The sequence below is a fragment of the Rhea pennata genome, chromosome Z (assembly GCF_028389875.1).
Source record: "Rhea pennata isolate bPtePen1 chromosome Z, bPtePen1.pri, whole genome shotgun sequence".
Taxonomy (NCBI): Eukaryota; Metazoa; Chordata; class Aves; order Rheiformes; family Rheidae; genus Rhea; species Rhea pennata.
The window spans coordinates 71,990,446-72,006,597 of NC_084702.1; the positions used below are offsets into that span (position 1 = coordinate 71,990,446).

General features: G+C 60.3%; 2 protein-coding genes across 6 annotated transcripts; both read left to right on the forward strand.

Moving 5' to 3' along the window:
• The first annotated feature begins 1,997 nt into the window (after positions 1–1,997).
• On the forward strand, positions 1,998–6,936 carry DCTN3 (dynactin subunit 3). 2 transcript variants are annotated; one of them, XM_062599809.1, is made up of 7 exons: positions 1,998–2,104; positions 2,212–2,296; positions 3,320–3,406; positions 4,227–4,310; positions 5,072–5,130; positions 5,865–5,924; positions 6,500–6,936. In XM_062599809.1, exons 1-7 carry the CDS (start codon positions 2,006–2,008, stop codon positions 6,587–6,589), a joined length of 564 nt encoding a protein of 187 aa, XP_062455793.1. In that variant the 5' UTR covers positions 1,998–2,005; the 3' UTR covers positions 6,590–6,936. The 2 variants fall into 2 exon arrangements, with proteins under 2 accessions (XP_062455793.1, XP_062455794.1); XM_062599810.1 differs by lacking the exon at positions 5,072–5,130 and having other exon boundaries at positions 6,500–6,539.
• Positions 5,932–15,874, forward strand: RPP25L (ribonuclease P/MRP subunit p25 like). Of its 4 annotated transcripts, none has more exons than XM_062599808.1 (2): positions 5,932–6,027; positions 14,485–15,874. In XM_062599808.1, the coding sequence occupies exon 2, from the start codon at positions 14,499–14,501 to the stop codon at positions 15,054–15,056; it is 558 nt and encodes a 185-aa protein (XP_062455792.1). In that variant the 5' UTR covers positions 5,932–6,027; positions 14,485–14,498; the 3' UTR covers positions 15,057–15,874. The 4 variants fall into 4 exon arrangements, with proteins under 4 accessions (XP_062455792.1, XP_062455789.1, XP_062455791.1 ...); XM_062599805.1 differs by lacking the exon at positions 5,932–6,027 and adding an exon at positions 12,957–13,003; XM_062599807.1 differs by lacking the exon at positions 5,932–6,027 and adding an exon at positions 13,305–13,670.
• The last annotated feature ends 278 nt before the right edge of the window (positions 15,875–16,152 follow it).

Consider the following 16,152-nt stretch of genomic DNA (forward strand, 5'->3'; position numbering starts at 1 on the left):
GTGGGGTCGCTAACTGGGGACGCTGGGCTTCCCAGGGTGGCAGCAGCACAGCCAGACCTGCCAGTGTGGGGGGCAAGCCGGGCAAGGCCTGTGGTGGGGCACGGGCAGACCCTGCTCGGGGCACTTGGGGGTCACACAGGAACAGCCAGCAGCCCAGCGCGGCACCTTCCCGCCTGCTCCCAGGCTTATCAGGCCAGATGGGATTTGTCCTCTGCCGCTAAAGCCCCAGTTCCCGGTGTCCTGGCACTTCCCAAATTTCTCAGCTTGGGGCAGGGGGTTGATTTCTGACCCTCCAGCACAGGGGATTTGTGTATTCGTGGGCATCCCCCCATCACACCGAGCACAGGCCTCAGCAGAGCCGGTCGCCTCTGAGCACAGAGCAGCAGCGTGTGCTCAGCCCCTGGTCCCCACGGCACCCCGCCCCCCCCCCCCCGGCCGGTTCTGCTAACGAAGCCGTTTTTAATTGTCACCTTTGTGGAACAAAGCTTGGCTCCTTCCCTCCAAAGGCGCCTCTCTCGCCGCCCAGCTATCGATCCCCGGGAAGAAAAGGCAGAGCGCACGGGGCCTCGGCCTGCTGCCTCCCGCCCGAGCGCTCTGCACACACCCTCTGGGGAGATCTGGGGGGCGAGGGGCACGGGGCATGCTGCGTCCCTGGGCCACCCCACAGCTCCCTCCTACCGCCCGGCAGTCCTGCCCAACCGCCCCTTCCAGCGTGGACGAAAGCTGCAGTAAAACATCCAGAAGGGTGACGCCATTTCGGAGCATGGTGGGTGCAAGGGGCACCGTGGGGGTCCTCAAAGCCCATTAACCAGAGCTGCCCACCAGGCTAATGAAGCACTTGTTGTTAGCAGATGGTTTTGACCCAAGAGCCTGGCCTGAGATTATCTGAAGCTGGCTGGGGACTTGCTGGCACCGAGGGCACGGCCCAGCTGTGAGCGGCGGCCCATGAGGGGCAGAAACCAGCCCGGGGCAGCTCTGAGGCTGCGGAAGGCACAGGGACGTGACGGGGCAGTGGTCACCTGAGCCCCGGGGCACAGGCGACATGCTGAGATGCTCTGGGAGCTCCCACACTTCTCTCTCTGCCGTTTGGACGCCACGGATGCTACTGCCGCGAAGCCAAGCCACCTCATCCTTTTCGGGGATCCTTGTAAAGGCAGCAGTGGGGCTTGGGGTAGCTGTTGCATTCATTAGTGTCCTGCTTTTTAGCAAGCGTCACCTGCTGTGATCGATAGGAGAAAGGTGAACCCCAGCAGCGCGAGGCCTGGGGAGAAGCCTGCGGCAGCCTCCTCGATTTCAAAGGCCCTGCTTCCGTGCAGCCCCGATCGCTATATCTATTTTTTTAAAAAATACATTTGAGTGCCTCCTTGCTGAAGGACCGCACCGGAATGAAGTCGTTATCGACCAGCCGGGTGGCGTGAAGCCTGCACACAGGAGGGCACCTCCTTCTGCAGTGCAAATCAGCATTGATCGGCTTTAACGGCTCCTCTTCGGCTTTGAGGTCGGCTCCGCGGCTCCCGCTCGGCTCCCCAAGGCCGATTTCCATTCCCTGTCCCCTGCCCGCTCCCCCTTCCCGGTGTCCCCGGGGAAGGACGTGTCCGTCCGGGGCCCCCGGCTCCCCCCGTCCTGACCGTGCCCCCTCCTCCTCCTGCTCCTCCTCTGCCCTCCGGCTGCGGCCCGCTGCTCGCAGCCTCCCCACGCCCTCGGGGAAGCCCGAGGGGCCCGTGCTGTCGCGACAGGGCGCTCTGTCGGCGACAGGGCCGCGCGCAGGCCGCAGGCCGCGCCGGGCGGTCTCCACGGCCGGGGCGGGGGGGAAACGGCGCCGTCTCCACGGCAACGGCGGGGCCGCGCGGCGCCTCGCGCAACGCCGCTCCCTAGCAACGCGGTGCCATGGCAACGCGGGGGCGGGGCCAGCGCGCGCCCGCCCCGCCTCCGCGCGAGCGGCTTCCGGGCAGCGTTGGACGCGGAGGGAGGAAGTTCCGCCCTCCTCCTTCCGGCCGTCGGCAAGATGGCGGCGGGGGCGGTGGAGCTGCAGCGGCTGCAGCGGCGGGTGGAGGAGCTGGAGCAGCGCGTCTACGGCAGCGGCGGGGCCCGCGGGCCGCGAAAGGTCGGGGGCGGCCTCGGGGGCGGCCTCAGGGGGCGCCCTGCCCGCAGGGCCCCTCCGCGCCCGCGGGTGGTGACGGGCTCCGTCCGCTGCGCTTGTTCCCCCCGCAGGTGGCGGACGGGCTGGTGAAGGTGCAGGTGGCGCTGGCCAATATCGCCAGCAAGAGGGAGAGGATCAAAATCCTGTATAAGAAGAGTGAGTGGCCTTCGCGGGTAGGGGGCGGCCGGGTCGGGTTCTGTGTAAAAAGGGGTGTGTGGCGGCGGCGGTGGTGGGCAAAATAGCTTGTTTGAGAGGCTTCATTTCTTTAAACAAAACCCCTCCCTCCCCGGCAAACACCTTTTCTTTTGCCTTCTCATTTTCTGTATTTGGTTTAGAAATAAGGGAATAACTGAGCAAGGAGTCTGTTCTCAAACTTCTTCCATTGAGGGGCTGGGGGTGGGAAAGGGCCTGCTTAAACCTGTTGTTATTTGCTTTATATTTCTGTCAAAAGAACACGCAACAGCTCCATGTGAAACACAACCCTTCAGTATTGTTAGAGCAGGAGCTTTCGGCACGGCTTCTTGCACATTCAGATGCTCAGAGTTTTGAGTCGTATTAGCCATTCTCTCAGTTGAAACAAGAAGGATCACGTGCAGCCACTGGAGGTGGCATCTGGGGAGCTGTCTCTGAACTGGGATGTACCTGAAGTGGATGCAAGAGCGATGCTTCGCACTGCTAAATCACCTCTTGCTTATGGTCACTGGGGTTGCAGTAGTAGTGGGCTCTGTAGCGAGCATTAGTGTGGTCTGAAACTACAGTGCCAGTTTGGTATAAAAATGTTAAGTATATATTTTTAGCTGATTCTAAGCTTGCTTCTGTTCAACAGTAAAATGGGATCAGATTATTTACTAGTTTTACTTTAAGGGCAGGAAGGAGCAGATCTAGCATTGTTAGCCAAATAAAAAGCAAATGTTACAGGTGTCGCACAGGCTCTGCTTCCATAACTGAGTAGTTACAGGGCTTAAGACATTTTGTAAGCTCTTGGTTAGCGTTCCAAAGTCACCCATTTTAAAGTGCTGTTGCAGTTCATGATTCTGGACAAAAAGAAACCTAAATGGACATAATCTACAAAGATGTATCATAAGATGCACATCTTGTGTACAGCACAGTAGAGAGTTGCGCTTGCAGAGATTATAGTATTTCTTCTAATTTTATCTCCAAACTTATTTTTCATTCTAGTTGAAGATGTGATAAAATACCTCGATCCTCAGTACATTGATAGAATGGCTGTTCCAGATGCCATGAAGCTGCAGTTCATCTTGGCGGGTATGACATGAAATGAGAGGAAACAGTTCTTTAATAACACTGCAAAAGTTTTCTTTTAAATAGACTGGAAAGGGGTAAGTATTTTAGCTTAAAAGGTCTGGAAAGGCATCCTCTTTGGATCTGATCAGAGACGTGATTAGAACAAGTGTGTCTGTCATCCTTGGTGCTTCCCTGCTTGTGTTCGTGCCACAGCTTTGTCAAATCCAGGCTTCTTAGTGTTGAGTAGTTTAACCCTGAATTGGTAAAAGAATGAGAAGAAAAACTAGAACTAAGACGGTTTTTCAAATCCCAGTCCTGTTATTCCCTTGACTATGACAAAAAATGTAGATCTTCAGATATATGTTGAACACTTTCTACCCTTACCCTGTTTTTCCCAAAAGTGTGGTTCAGCTTTGTTTGTTTGTTTATTTGTTTTATAGTCTATGAATGAAACTTGGTGCAGATTCTTCTGTCTTATATTAGAGTGAATGAGAATCCAGTGGTGAGGAGCACAGAGGCAAAATAAATTCAACCACAAGTCCATTTGTGTATAGCTTGGGGGGGGGAACAAGTTGCCTTTTGGGGCTACAGATGACTGTTTAAGAACAATCTTTCGTTGAAGACTAAAGCCTTTGAGGTCAGAGGCTTAGGAATCTTCTAGTTTTATTCTAGTTTTGGCTGCAAGATACTTTATATTTGCCAAGTTGCTCTTTGTGCTAGATGTGAGCGGTTTAAAAAACTGATCCATACTTACTACTCCAAAGTTACCTTTCCAGTGTTTGTGAAAAGCCAGAGCAGTTCTTGTGTTCGCTGATATTCCTTTTTATCTCTTTTCAATCAGAGGAGCAGTTTATTCCTTCCCAGGCAGCCTTGCTGGAGCAGGTGAAGAAGCTCCAGCCCATCTTGGACAGCTCCTGCATCCAAGGTACTGTGTGTTCCTCTGCAAGTTTTCTCTGAGCTGCAGTACTGTTCCCCACCTAGCTGTAGCCTCTGCCACTTTTTTTTTTTTTTTTTTTAATTCACGCCACAGACTTGAGGAAAAGAGATCTAACCCAGTGTGAGTAAAGTAGGTTTAAACTTATTCTGTCTGCTCATCCCTCATGCTGCACTAGCATCCCAAGGAAGACCTCTGTCCAGAAGCACGCGGCGTGGTGCAGAGCGTAGCCGGGTGTCGTAGGCGTCACCAGCAGATGTCAGTGGGAAGCGGGGCTGCGTCATAAGGTTGAGAAGGTGATTGAGTAGGCTGAGGAGCAGCTCAGAGAAGGCACGTTTGCAGAGACTGGTGGCTACGTGCTGTGTACAATCACCAGACTGACACAGAGCTGCTCCAGCCTGCTGCTTATAAGCTGTCTTATTGCCAGAACATCCCTGCTCCTGGCATAGGCAGAGATTCCCTTTTAATTGCCTGCTAGAGTGTTCCAGCTGCTCTGATGTAGTTCTTGAGTAACTCAGTGCAGGCATCACCTAACTCGTGCCATCATGAAGTAGTAAGCAAAATGAATTTGATATTTAATGTACAGTGTAACTGGGCACATTTCACAGTATAAAGGGTGTGTTTCTGGCATGGGACGTTTGCATTCGGAGCAGAGTTGTGCTGTGATTTGCCCTTGGAATTTACTGTCTTCATTCTGATAACTAATCCCACATGATGTAAAACAAAGCAGATGGATTTCTTTCTGCTTTCAGCTGTTCCTGACCACGCAGCCAAACTACAGCGACTCTCTCAAATCCACATACAGCAGCAGGTAATGTGGATGTGGCAGCTTTGGCTAGCCGAGAGGAGAGACCTCTTGCTAGTGCGTATACTGACGCTCCTGTGTTTGCAGTAGTCTAAATTGCTTGTTTATACTAGTTTTTTCATCTTGTCCAGGATATTTACTTTGCTCTTCTAGAGAAACTTAGGCATCTTATTGGGGGACTAGCCAGTGTTTCTGAGAACTGAGTAATTAGTTCTGTGCAACTAGTGCTTTGCCTAGCATAAGCCCATACAGAGATTTGGGAGCAGTTCATTAACTACGATGAGTTTAACCAGCTGCTTTCCTACTTTCGCTGGGACACTGAGGTAAAGCACTGCACTTAGCCAGTGTCCCAGTCTCTGGAAGGCTGTTGATACTGTCACCTTGTCCCTTCTCCCTTCCCTTCCCCATGTGCATACTCCTTGAGCTGGTGATGAACATCCTGGGCAGCACCTAATGCCCCCTCTCAGCAGTTGTGCTGTGAGTGTTTTTAAGGCCTGGTGGCCAGGGATGTGCCACAGCACGCTTTCCTTCTCGAGTAAGCCCATGTGCTTGGGCACTTCATGTGCACTGGTATTTCTCTGTAACCTTTCATTTCTCTTAACTGTCAAAACACCTCCAGCTACAACAAGCTCTTATCTCAGTACTGGCTTTGGATGACTTTCCCCTCTCCACTATCAGTGACTGGGAAGACCAGTGTCCTGGAGCTTATTGCTCACTCACTGAAGCTCCCTTCTTTGCAGGAGCAGTGTGAAGCTGTCACTGACACTGTCAAGATGCTCCTTGAAGACTACAACAAGATGGTATCCTTTTAGCTGGCGCCTCGGGCATAACGCACCTGAAGCACTTGTCTGTCTCCTGTGCCTGCTTGCCCCATCACATACTGTTGGCAGCCCCCAGTGCCAGGTCAGTGCCCTTTCTGGTGCTATGTCTGTGTCCCTGTCATTCCCCTCATCCAGAGCAGAACTGTGTCACAGGGCTACCTGAGAGCCAGACAGGAAGAGTGGGGTGTCACCTGCAAGCCAGAGCCTGTGCTAGATGGTGCTCACAGTGCAGCTGGGCATGCAGGAGCACTGGGACGTGGCTTGAACATGTTGGTTAGGGAGCTTTGGGCCACTCTGGATCAAGCCCCTTGAAATGCTGTGCTTACCAGTGTTCAGAAGCACTTCGTGGATTTGAATCTGTATCTGGCGCTGTGTGCTGGCTTAGGGCTTTGGCAGCTTGAGTCACTGGGGGCTTTCCACATGCTGATGCTCCAGGTCTCTGTCCATCTGTCAGGGTTACAGTTACGCTGTCAGGAGGTTCTCAGATGATGTTTTGACCTCAGTCTCCTTCCCTGAAGCTTCCACATCCCTTTTTCCTTAAGAGCCGTGTCTAGACTCTGCTTCTCTCCAAGCAGTTTGTCCAGTGGGACGAAATGCTGACACAGCTGGAAATGGCCAAGAAAGTGAAACCTGCGGCAGAGTGATGGCAGCGCTGGGAGCGAGGGGAGCCACAGGCGGGGGCCCCGGCACTGCTGGCCTGGGGATCTCAGGAGAGGCTGCAGCACGGCTCGTGCCCAGGAACCTGCCATCTCAGCAGTGTGTCTGTCCGCTCAGCAGGAGTGTGCTGCGAGTGGTGGCGCAGGCTCTTGGGGGCACCCTTGCTTTGTGGCTGCATTTTGTCTGCCTTGAAGCGAAGCCATGCTCTTGGTGTTCTCTTAATATGCCACTGTCTGCAAATCTTGCACTTCATGGAATATCTTTTGTTTTGTAACTTATTTAAAAGTCCCTTTCTGCTGTTACTGTAGACCATAGTAAAGTCTTAAAACACTAACTGGGTTGTCTCTCCCTCCCCTTGGTATAGTCAGGACAAAGACTGGGGCCAAGCTCGGAATTACAGCTGTGTGTGGTGCTGATGCAGCTTGCAGCTGGTATGCCAGGAGGAAGTGTTATCCCTAGCAGCCAGAGGTCAGGTGGAGTCAGGTGATGTCCTTGTGGGAGGTCCTGTCCATGATAAACATTGGGAGAAATAGAAAATGCCTGTGCCTGGTGCTTCGCTCCCAGCCTTAGGCAGTACTGTGAATGCTAATTCTCCTAAGAACTAGCCTTGTCTCATGGCTTCCTCCAGCAGCGAGCCATAGAGCGCTGTCTGCACACTGGGAGAATCCCACCGTCTTCTGGTACAGCAGCTCCAGCCTGGCAGGTCTGCCTCTGAGGGCAGGTAACCCCCTTCGGTCACACAGACGTGCCTGGGTCAAGGCACATGGCCCTCCTTGCGTGGGTAACCTGCCTCTTCCCACTTTCTTGAGCTGGCCACATCCTGTTAGTGGTGGCATGGTGGGCTCCTGCCTCGGAGGAACGGGGCCTGACAAGGCTTTTTCACTTAAGGAAGTTTCCCAGCCCTACACTGAGAGGAATGTGCAACTGTTGCCTTAGTTGTGTCACTGCTTACTGGAATTGCTGCTTCAGTGAGGGCTCCTGGCCTCCCCTTTCCCATTCAGGGAGGGGCGTTAGCTGTGCCTTGTTGGGTCTAGGTAAAACCTGGAGTTTCTCCCAGCAGGAAGGGGCATGCAAGCTCTGGCTGTTCTTCAAAGGGCCAAGTGTGAGAGAAAGTTCATTTCAAGTCCTGTACCAGCCCCTTACTGAATTGTCCCTCACCAGACTCAGGCCTGGTGCTGCTTTGGGCAGAACTGGTTCGGAGTTTTTAGCTCCAGAGCTGTCTGGTCTTCACTGTGCATGAGGCAGTTTCTTGGCCTGAGCTGAAAGCCAGAGGAAGCTTTTCTCCCAAGAACTGTAATGTTTCCGGAGACTTGAGTTTTCACTGCCATCGTACCAAATCCCTTGAGCAAAACCTCCAGAATCTCGAAGGAACTGAGACTGCCCAGCAGGCGCTAGGCAAGGTCCCAGCTGTAGGGAACTGCTGTAGGGGGTTTGGATGTCTGTGCTTCCTCCCGAGTGAGGCAGCACTGGAGTACTGCCGTGGGACCAGCAAAGCTCCATGGTGCCTGCTGCTCTCCTGACAGTTTTAGCGAGCTCATGCCTGGGCAGCCCACTCCAGAGGCGCCCACAAGAGGGGGCTCCAGGCCGGCAGCAAGCCCTCGCGTCCCTAAAGGGGTTTAGGAAGCCCTGCTAGCCCTGGGATCCAGCTAGAACTGAACGTTTCTCTCGAGTCAGGACCTGACGCGCTCTGCCAGGCTGGGCCCTGCTCATGCTGGGGTTGTGGGGACGTGCTGTGGGAGAAGCTTGTATGAGGTGTGAAGGTGGAGGGGTGATGTTCAGCGGTGCATGGGGCCAGCAAGGAGAAAGATTTTTTCAGCAGTCGTGCTTCAATGTTCATCAGCCTTAGTGGCAGAGTGAGGCCCACAGAACGTGCTCAATAAGAAAATAAGTAGTTTATTAAGAAAATAGAGGCTTTTTAGACCAAATACCTCACAGAGCCTGGCATTGCCTCTCCCTGGAGGCTGGATGGCAACTGTGCTCAGTGCTAGAGCTCTGCAGGGACGGTGACAGCTTCCTCTGCCGTGAGCACACCCCCTCCCGTACTGAGCGGGGGCTGTCCCTGCGCAGGCCTGGTGCAGCCCCCTGGGCACTGCAGCTGCAGGCTTGGTGCAGCTGGCACGGGCACGCGTGTCCAGTGGCACGGGTACCGCAGTGCTCCAGCGAGGCCGAGCTGCCCCTGCTGGAAGTGTCTTCCCCACTGGATGGTTCAAAGGTGCAGCGTGGCAAAGCTGCCTGGTCTGGCATCGCCTGCGGGACGCTGCCGTGTGCCCGCGTCCCCTTGAAGCTGACGTGTTTGTGGGTACTCCAGGACTGTGCCCTGGAGCTCTGGCAGCTCCTGGGGCTGGCAGGGCGCTGCCCCCCAAGCTGGCCTGCCCCAACCCTGCGAGGTGGCCGCCTCCTGAGACTGCACCTCCTCCTCTGGCCAGGCACGTCTCTGCTGCATGCTCCTGGGAGCTGGGCAACGCCAGCCACGGGTGCCTGCTGCTTTAGATCATGGCGGGGGGCACCCACACCCTCGTGGGGGCCCCAGGACCCTGTGGTCCCTTCTGTGCTGGTGGATGCCTCCAGAGGGATGGCAGCAGCCAGGCGGGACCTGCTGTCGGCACTCCTGGCCCTGGCCTGGCTGCCGCCCCAGGGGCTTTGCCGGGCTCTGGGCGCTGCTCCCCGGCGGCGCCGGCGCAGCCGAGGCGCGTGGTCACTGGAGGGGCGTCCGGCTGCAGCTTCGCCGTGTCGGGGCTCCCTTCGCGCCTCGCTCTTCCCGCACAGCTCCTGGGGCCCCGGGGCCCCCGGCTTGTGCCCTGGGCCCGCAGTGGGGCTCCGGGGGGCTGCGCGGTCCCTGCCTGATGCCCAGGGCACGAGGCCCCGGAGGAGCCTCAGCAAGATGGTGCCCACCGCGGCACAGGGCTCCTGAGGGCGCTGCTCCGTGGGGCTGCCGGCTGCGCCCCCAGGCGTGCGTGGGCCTGGCTGCCTGCTGCAGGCGCCCATGCTGGGCGCCGAGCCAGGAGGGGGGACACTGCGTGCCACATGCCCGTGGGGCTCCGGCAGGGATGAGCAGTGCCCCAGGTGCCAGGCAGCCGTGGACCCCCTGCCCCTCTCCTCTGCTGGAGGAGGAGGCCGGCATGGCCGAGGGGGCCTGTGGGGGGCCAGGAGTGCCCACGGCTCTGCCATTCGGGGCAGGGGAGCACAGCGTGGGGGGGATCTGCTCTGGCCTTCAGACCCCTGGCACTGTGGGGGTTCGGTGGTTGGGCGCAGCCCAGCGGGGCCCTTCTCCGCAGGGATGGGCGCTGGGATGCGTGGCTGTGCCGGGCACGGGGGCTCCGCGGGCTCCTGGCATCCTGGCCGTGGACACTGCTGCAGGCTCCTGGGGGCTGCCATGCCCCGGGGCCGCCCATGCGCTGCAGCGCGGCACCCACAGACCCGTCTCGCTCGTGTGGCCTCGTGGGCAGCCTGCGAATCCCGGACGCAGGGGGGCAGGAGGAAGGTGCCCAGCGCCCGCTGCACCATGTGGCGCTCCAGCCAGGGTGCCGAGACCTGCAGCCGGGCCAGAGGGAGCCCCTGGGGTGCAGGCTCCCCCGGTGCAGGGTTGGGGGCCCCCATGGGCCTCTCCGCTATGCGGGGCTGGGCTCCTGGGAGCAATGGAGGGGAAGGAGACGGCTGGAGGCCGGGCGCCTCCGTCCCGTCCCGCCGGCTCCGGCTCTGGGCCATTTCCTGCAGACCGGCCTCGAGCGCCCGCAGGATCCGCCTCCTGCTCCAGCGCAGCGTGGCCACGGAGGCCGGCGGTGAGCAGCCTCTCTGCCCGGCGCGCGTCTCCAGCCGGCTCACAGCCTCCTCGCTGGCTCTCATCTTCTCCAGGAAGGGCACTGCAGCCGCCGCGTCCCCCCTGGCCAAGCTGGTGGCTGCAGGGACGAGGACTGGAGAGACCACAGCAGTCGCTGGTGCCCAGGGCTTTGGCGGTGTTTGGCGCTTCCCTGGGGCTTCGCTGGTTGCAGCCGCCTCGTCGCCGGCGCCGCCGAGCGCCCCGGGCAGGGAGCCGGTGCCGGGGACTGCGTGGCCGCCCTGGGTGCCCGGCGGGGACGGCAGCGCTGGGCCGGGGCTGGGGCTGAGCAGGTCGCGGCGGCGCTGCAGCCGCTTGGCGCGGACGTGCAGCTCCAGGGCCTCACGCTGCTCCTCGGGCAGGAACAGGGCCTCGGGCACCGCGATGTGGACGGGCACCGGGCGAGAGCGCGGCTGCCGGGCCCCCGGGGACGCCCCGCACCGCGGCTGCGCCGGCTTCTCCGGCTGCACGTCGGGGCCGCCGGCTCCGTCCGGCGGGAGCCGGGGCGGTGCTGGCTGCGGTGTCTCCAGCGACCGCCGCACCGCTGCCGGGAAGATTCGCAGCCGCGTCTCCAGGCACTTCCTCACCGTGTGCACCCACAGCTTGCTGCGGACATCCCGGCTCAGCTCCAGCTTCGGGACAGCAGCAGCGCAGCCCGCCGCTCCGGGCTGGCTCCCGTCCTCTGCATCGGCCACGCGCGAGCCCGGGGCGGTGAGATCGGCCTCGACGTCGACGTCTGCCACCGCTGGCCCAGCTGGTGCCGCCGCCCCGTCCACCAGGCCGGGGGGCTCAGGGCTGGGGGCGGCTGAGCCCCTCCCGCGCAGCCCCCGGGGCTCCTCCGCACTCCGGGGCGGCCCCCCGTGCCGGCAGAGCAGGCTGTCCCGCGTGACGCTCCCTGGCGCCCGCTCGACGCAGGAGCAGACCCCGGCGGGGAGACCTTCGCCTCCGCTGCCGGGGCGCTCGGGGCAGGAGCCCGCGAGCCGGCCGCCGGCGGAGGAGGCTGGGGCGGGCGGCGCGCGGGAGGGCGCCGGCGGGCGGCCGGGGGCCTCGCACTCCCACGGCGTCTCCGGGTCCAGGGGGGCGAGCAGCGGCGGGGGGCAGGGCACCAGGCGGGCCAGGGACTCCTCGGTGGGGTTGGGGACGCCCCAGAGCCCGCGGAGGCGCTTCTGCAGCACGTTGGCGGCGACGGCGTCGGCCTTGCCCTGCAGCGAGGGGCAGAGGCGCCGGCGGGCCAGCGGCCGGGCCTGCCCCGGGCCGATGGGCTTGGGCAGGCCGGGGCGGCCCTGGCGCCGGGCGGCGCGCTGCTGCGACCGCCGCACCGGCCCGGGCAGGGCCCCCAGCCAGATCTCCAGGCCTTTGCGAGCCAGGTGGCTCCGGAGGGACGGGGGGGCGCCGGGCGGGCGGGCGCCGGGGGCTCGGGCCCGCGGGGGGCTCGGCGGCGGGGGGGCGGCCCGGCCCCGCGGCGGGGGGCAGAAGGGGCAGCGGTGCCCCGAGCACCCGTCGCCGGGGGCCGCGGCGGCGCCGTCGCTGGAGGAGCCCCGGGAGAGGCCGCCGGCCCGCACCAGCTCCTCCAGGTCCCACCACGCCGCCCGCCACGTGCTGGAGCCCCACGAGGCCACGGAGCGCGGCCCCAGCGCCGCCGCGGGCCCGGCCCGCGCCGCCAGCACCCGCCGCTGCAGCTCGCGGGCGGCGGCGGCGCAGCGGGCGCAGCCGGGGCGGCGGCACCGCGGCTCGGCCCGGCCGCTGCCGCCGCCGGCGCCACCTGCAAGGCGGGAGGCGGCGCTGAGCGGCGGCGGCGGGACGCGCCCCCCCGGGCCGGGCCGGACCCTGCCCGCGCCGCCCCGCGCCGCCGCGGCCTTACCTGGGCCCGGGGTCGCCGCCCGCCGCCGGCGCCACCAGCCGCGGCCGCCGCCCTGCGGGCACAGGAGCGCCGTGACGGGCCGGGCCGGGCCGGGATGGAGGGGGCGGGACGGGACGGGACGGGACCGAGCGGGGCGGGGCGGGGCGGGACGGGACGGGACGGAGCCTCCCGCCGCCCGGACCACCCCCCGTCCCGTACCTGGCGGCGGCGGGCGGCGGCGAGCAGGGCGGCGGCCGCCAGCAGCAGGAGGCCGGGGCCGAGCAGGGCGCCGCCGCCGCCGAGCAGGGCGAGCCCGCGGCGCAGCGCCGGCCCCAGGGCGCCCAGCATGGCGGCCGGGCCGAGCCGGGCCGCGCCGGGCCGGGCCGCGCCGAGCGGGCGCTGCGCCGCGGGAAGGGGCGCGGGGCGGTGAGGTCACAGAGCGCCGCTGTGAGGTCACAGAGCGGCGGCTTCGCAGCAGGGGCGGGCGGCGGCGCCCGCGGAGGAGGCCGCTTTCCGCGCTCCCTTCCCGCGTGGCCGGCACGCGCCGCGGGTCGCGGCCGGGCAGCGCCCTCTCCCGGCACGGCCCGGGGGCAGCCGCCCGGCGGCCTCGCCCCGCCCCATGGCGGTGTCGCCCCGCCCCCCGTCGCCTCGCCCCGCCCCTTCGCCGCCCCGCTCTGCGCCTGCGCGCGCCCCGCCCCCCGGCCGCCATCTTGTGGTGAGCGGCGCGGGCGCGCTGAGGCGGCGCAGGTGAGAGCCCACCGCGCTCCCCCCTGTCCCTCCCGGCCCGGCCCGGCCCGGCCCGGCACTCCCCTCCCCTCCCCTCCCCTGGCCTCCCCCGGCCCGGCTCCCCCGGCCCGGCTCCCCCGGCCCGGCTCCCCCGGCCCCATTCCCTCCGGCCTGGCCCGTTCCCAGCCCCTGTCGCCCCCCCCCGCTCCTGCCCCGCGGCGGTGCCTTGCGCCCCCCCCCCCCCCATAGCGGGCAGCTGCGGCTCCCTCGCCCCCCGAGGGGGCGGCCGGGATCCCCCGGCGCGGCGGTGCCCCTAGCGCAGGGGCCTGGCGCTTCGTGCCCGCGGGCGGGCTGGGCCCGCTCCCTAACTGCGGGGCGGGGGGGGGGGGGGGGACAGAGGCCGCCTGTGGCGGCGGCGGAGCCGGGTCTGGGCGCCTGGCCGAGTCCCCAAGGCGAAGCTGGCAGAGCGCTGGCTCCCGGGCCTCTGTCTGCGTTCACGTCCCCCCCAAAAGCCCCTTACGCGTTCCTGGTGTGCCGGGCAGCTCACCCGCTCCCGCTGGCCGCGTGTCCTGTCCCCAGCCGTGGGTCAGAGTCTTCCTCTGACAGCTGTGCTGCCTCGTCGAGTGTCCGATCCCTGCGCTTGCCCCTAGACAGGGCAGTCGTGGGGGCCAGGTCCTTGCTGCTTCCCGTGAGTCCGTTTCTGTAACATGCTTGGGTTGCTGAAGGGGAGGTATGCCCAGGTCTGTAGTGTGCGTGCTCTGGTACTGATGGTGGGAGGCAGCAATGGTAAATATCCTGCTATTTTCTGTTCCTGAGAACCTGAGCTCACTCATTCATTCTCTACTTTTCATTGTGGTGCTGCTTGTATTTTTCATTTCATCATGCTTAGACTCACAAAACTAGACCTTTTCCATCTAGCATCTGTTTTTCAGGGCCAGGCTGTCCTGTGGCGAAGTTTGTGTTGTAGGTATATGCAGAGGAAGACTGGGATCCAAATGACTCTGCAGCAGGATTAGTTATGACTTTTTCTGATACTTTTTATATGGCATTTTAGGATCTCTGATTCTGATACCTTAAAGTGCCCTAGTGCTTTTTGGGGAAAGATTGTAGCTAACATGTTTGAGCAGCAATTATAATAGACATTTGTCAAGTGCAGGTGTTTGTCTAGACCTGCTCTGAGTTTTTTCATGTAGACTGAAAATACCCCAGATCGCTTTGATTTTTTTTTTCTGTGATTTGAGCTGCAGAAATTACTTCCAGATTGATGCTGCGTTTGCTTATGAATGTGCTGGACGCAACTTGAGGAGTTTCTTGGGTTTTACCACATTAGAAGGAGTAAACGAAGCTGCTGCTTCAGTTATCAAGTTCTGCAAAGTTGGTGCATGTTGTTGAAAAGTCATGGATCCCACTGTACTTCTTCCTCTGACCTGGATGGGTGAGCTTACAGAGACTGGTTTTCTGAGGCATAATTACAAATATTAACGGATCTGTTTTCTTTTCAGCGCTATTCAGCATAATGGAGAACTATAAGAAGACCAAGATTGTGGAGAAACCTTGTCCTCTTCCTTTCACTGACCTGCCCCCTGATATTATTGAAATGAAAGTGAAGGACGGGAGCAAAATCAGAAACCTGATGGGATATGCGATAGGCAAGATGGAGCTGGACTCAGTGAGACAGATCCTTTTCACTGGCTCAGGCAAGGCCGTCAGCAAGACCATTACTTGTGTGGAAATCATGAAACGAAGGCTCAAAGAACTCCACCAGATCACCAAAGTGCTCTTCAAACAGATCGAAGAGATCTGGGAACCCATTGTGCCTGAGGCAGGCCTTGATACCTTGACAGTGAAGAGAAACATTCCTGCCATATGTGTCTTGCTCAGCAAAGATGCCCTTGATCCCCAAGAGCCTGGATATCAGGCTCCAGGCTCTTTTGAAGCTTTCTGGATCGAGACGCTCAAAGCTGAGTCCCAGGGCCAAATGAAGAGGAAGCAAGGTGGAGGAAGGGGAGCTGGCAACACAGAGAAGCACCCTCGGCCTGTTGGAGGGCATGAGGAGTCCTGCGAAAAGTCCTGAGACAAAGACACGTTTGGGTGTAACTTAGGGGATTTAAGGAAAAAAGCCAGCTACTGTGCCTGGAAAGCTGCTGAACACATGGGCTTGCAGAGCTGTTAGGGGAGGGAAGGAGAAGTTGCTATTTCAAAATAGACGTGATTGTAGCTGTCTGAAATTGTTTTGACAAGCTTCCTTGTCAGAGGCTGCCAGGCTGTACTCTGTGGCGTGCGGCTCAGGGATGAAACAGAGACGGGAACCGAGCATGGACTATTGGCATCTGGTCAGCGGGCCCAAAATAATAGCTGTTCACAGAGCTGGGTTTAAGCTGCGCGGGGAGATGCAGCAGGCGCAGTACAGCGCCTGCTCGAGGTAGAGGTGGCTCTTGCTGTGGCACAGCCGGAAGGTGTGATCTGACTTGGATTTCTGGCTGCTGCCTGCGTTGCCAGAGCTTGTGTATACAGAAAACACGGTCCTGGGCTGGATCAGCCGCTTAATCTGTGCCTGAAAGTCCGTCTTCTGCTAATCCCTTGTGGCAGGCTGCTGGTTTGAATGTAGGGCTGCAGTCTCTCCTCAGATACGACTCCATCTGTGATTTTTGCGAGAGTTGTACCCTTTCTGTCCTCCTTTGACCTCCTCTGTGGAGCTGGCAGATTAGACCTCTGTCTGCCAAGTTGTCAGGAGTTGACTAATGTAATGATCAGCCCAAAATCCCTAAGCTGTGCCAGTGCCTCAAGGTGGTAGTAGTGGTAAGCTCCAAAGCACACTGTTTCCCCTTTCTGCTCCTTTATGATACATAGAAATGAATTTAAAATAAAATTTCCTCTTTATTTAATGTGAAATTTGTAATGTCTTCCTCATCGTGCTGGAGGTCATTCTCTAAACATTACTGTTGGAACGACGGCTGTGACTGTGGGCTGAACCTTCGTGCTTTGGCCTGCTCCTGAGGAGGAAGGGAACCTGCATATGGAAAGTTTTCTCTCATAAAGAACTGTAAATGGGCCCTGGTGTGTTTGGGGGGGTGGGGTGGGGAGGTTCCTTCCTTCCTTTGCAGTTCACCTCTAATATCCAAAGAAAGGTCAACATTTGTTTTTTCTGGGAAGCTTTTTTTCTTTTTTTT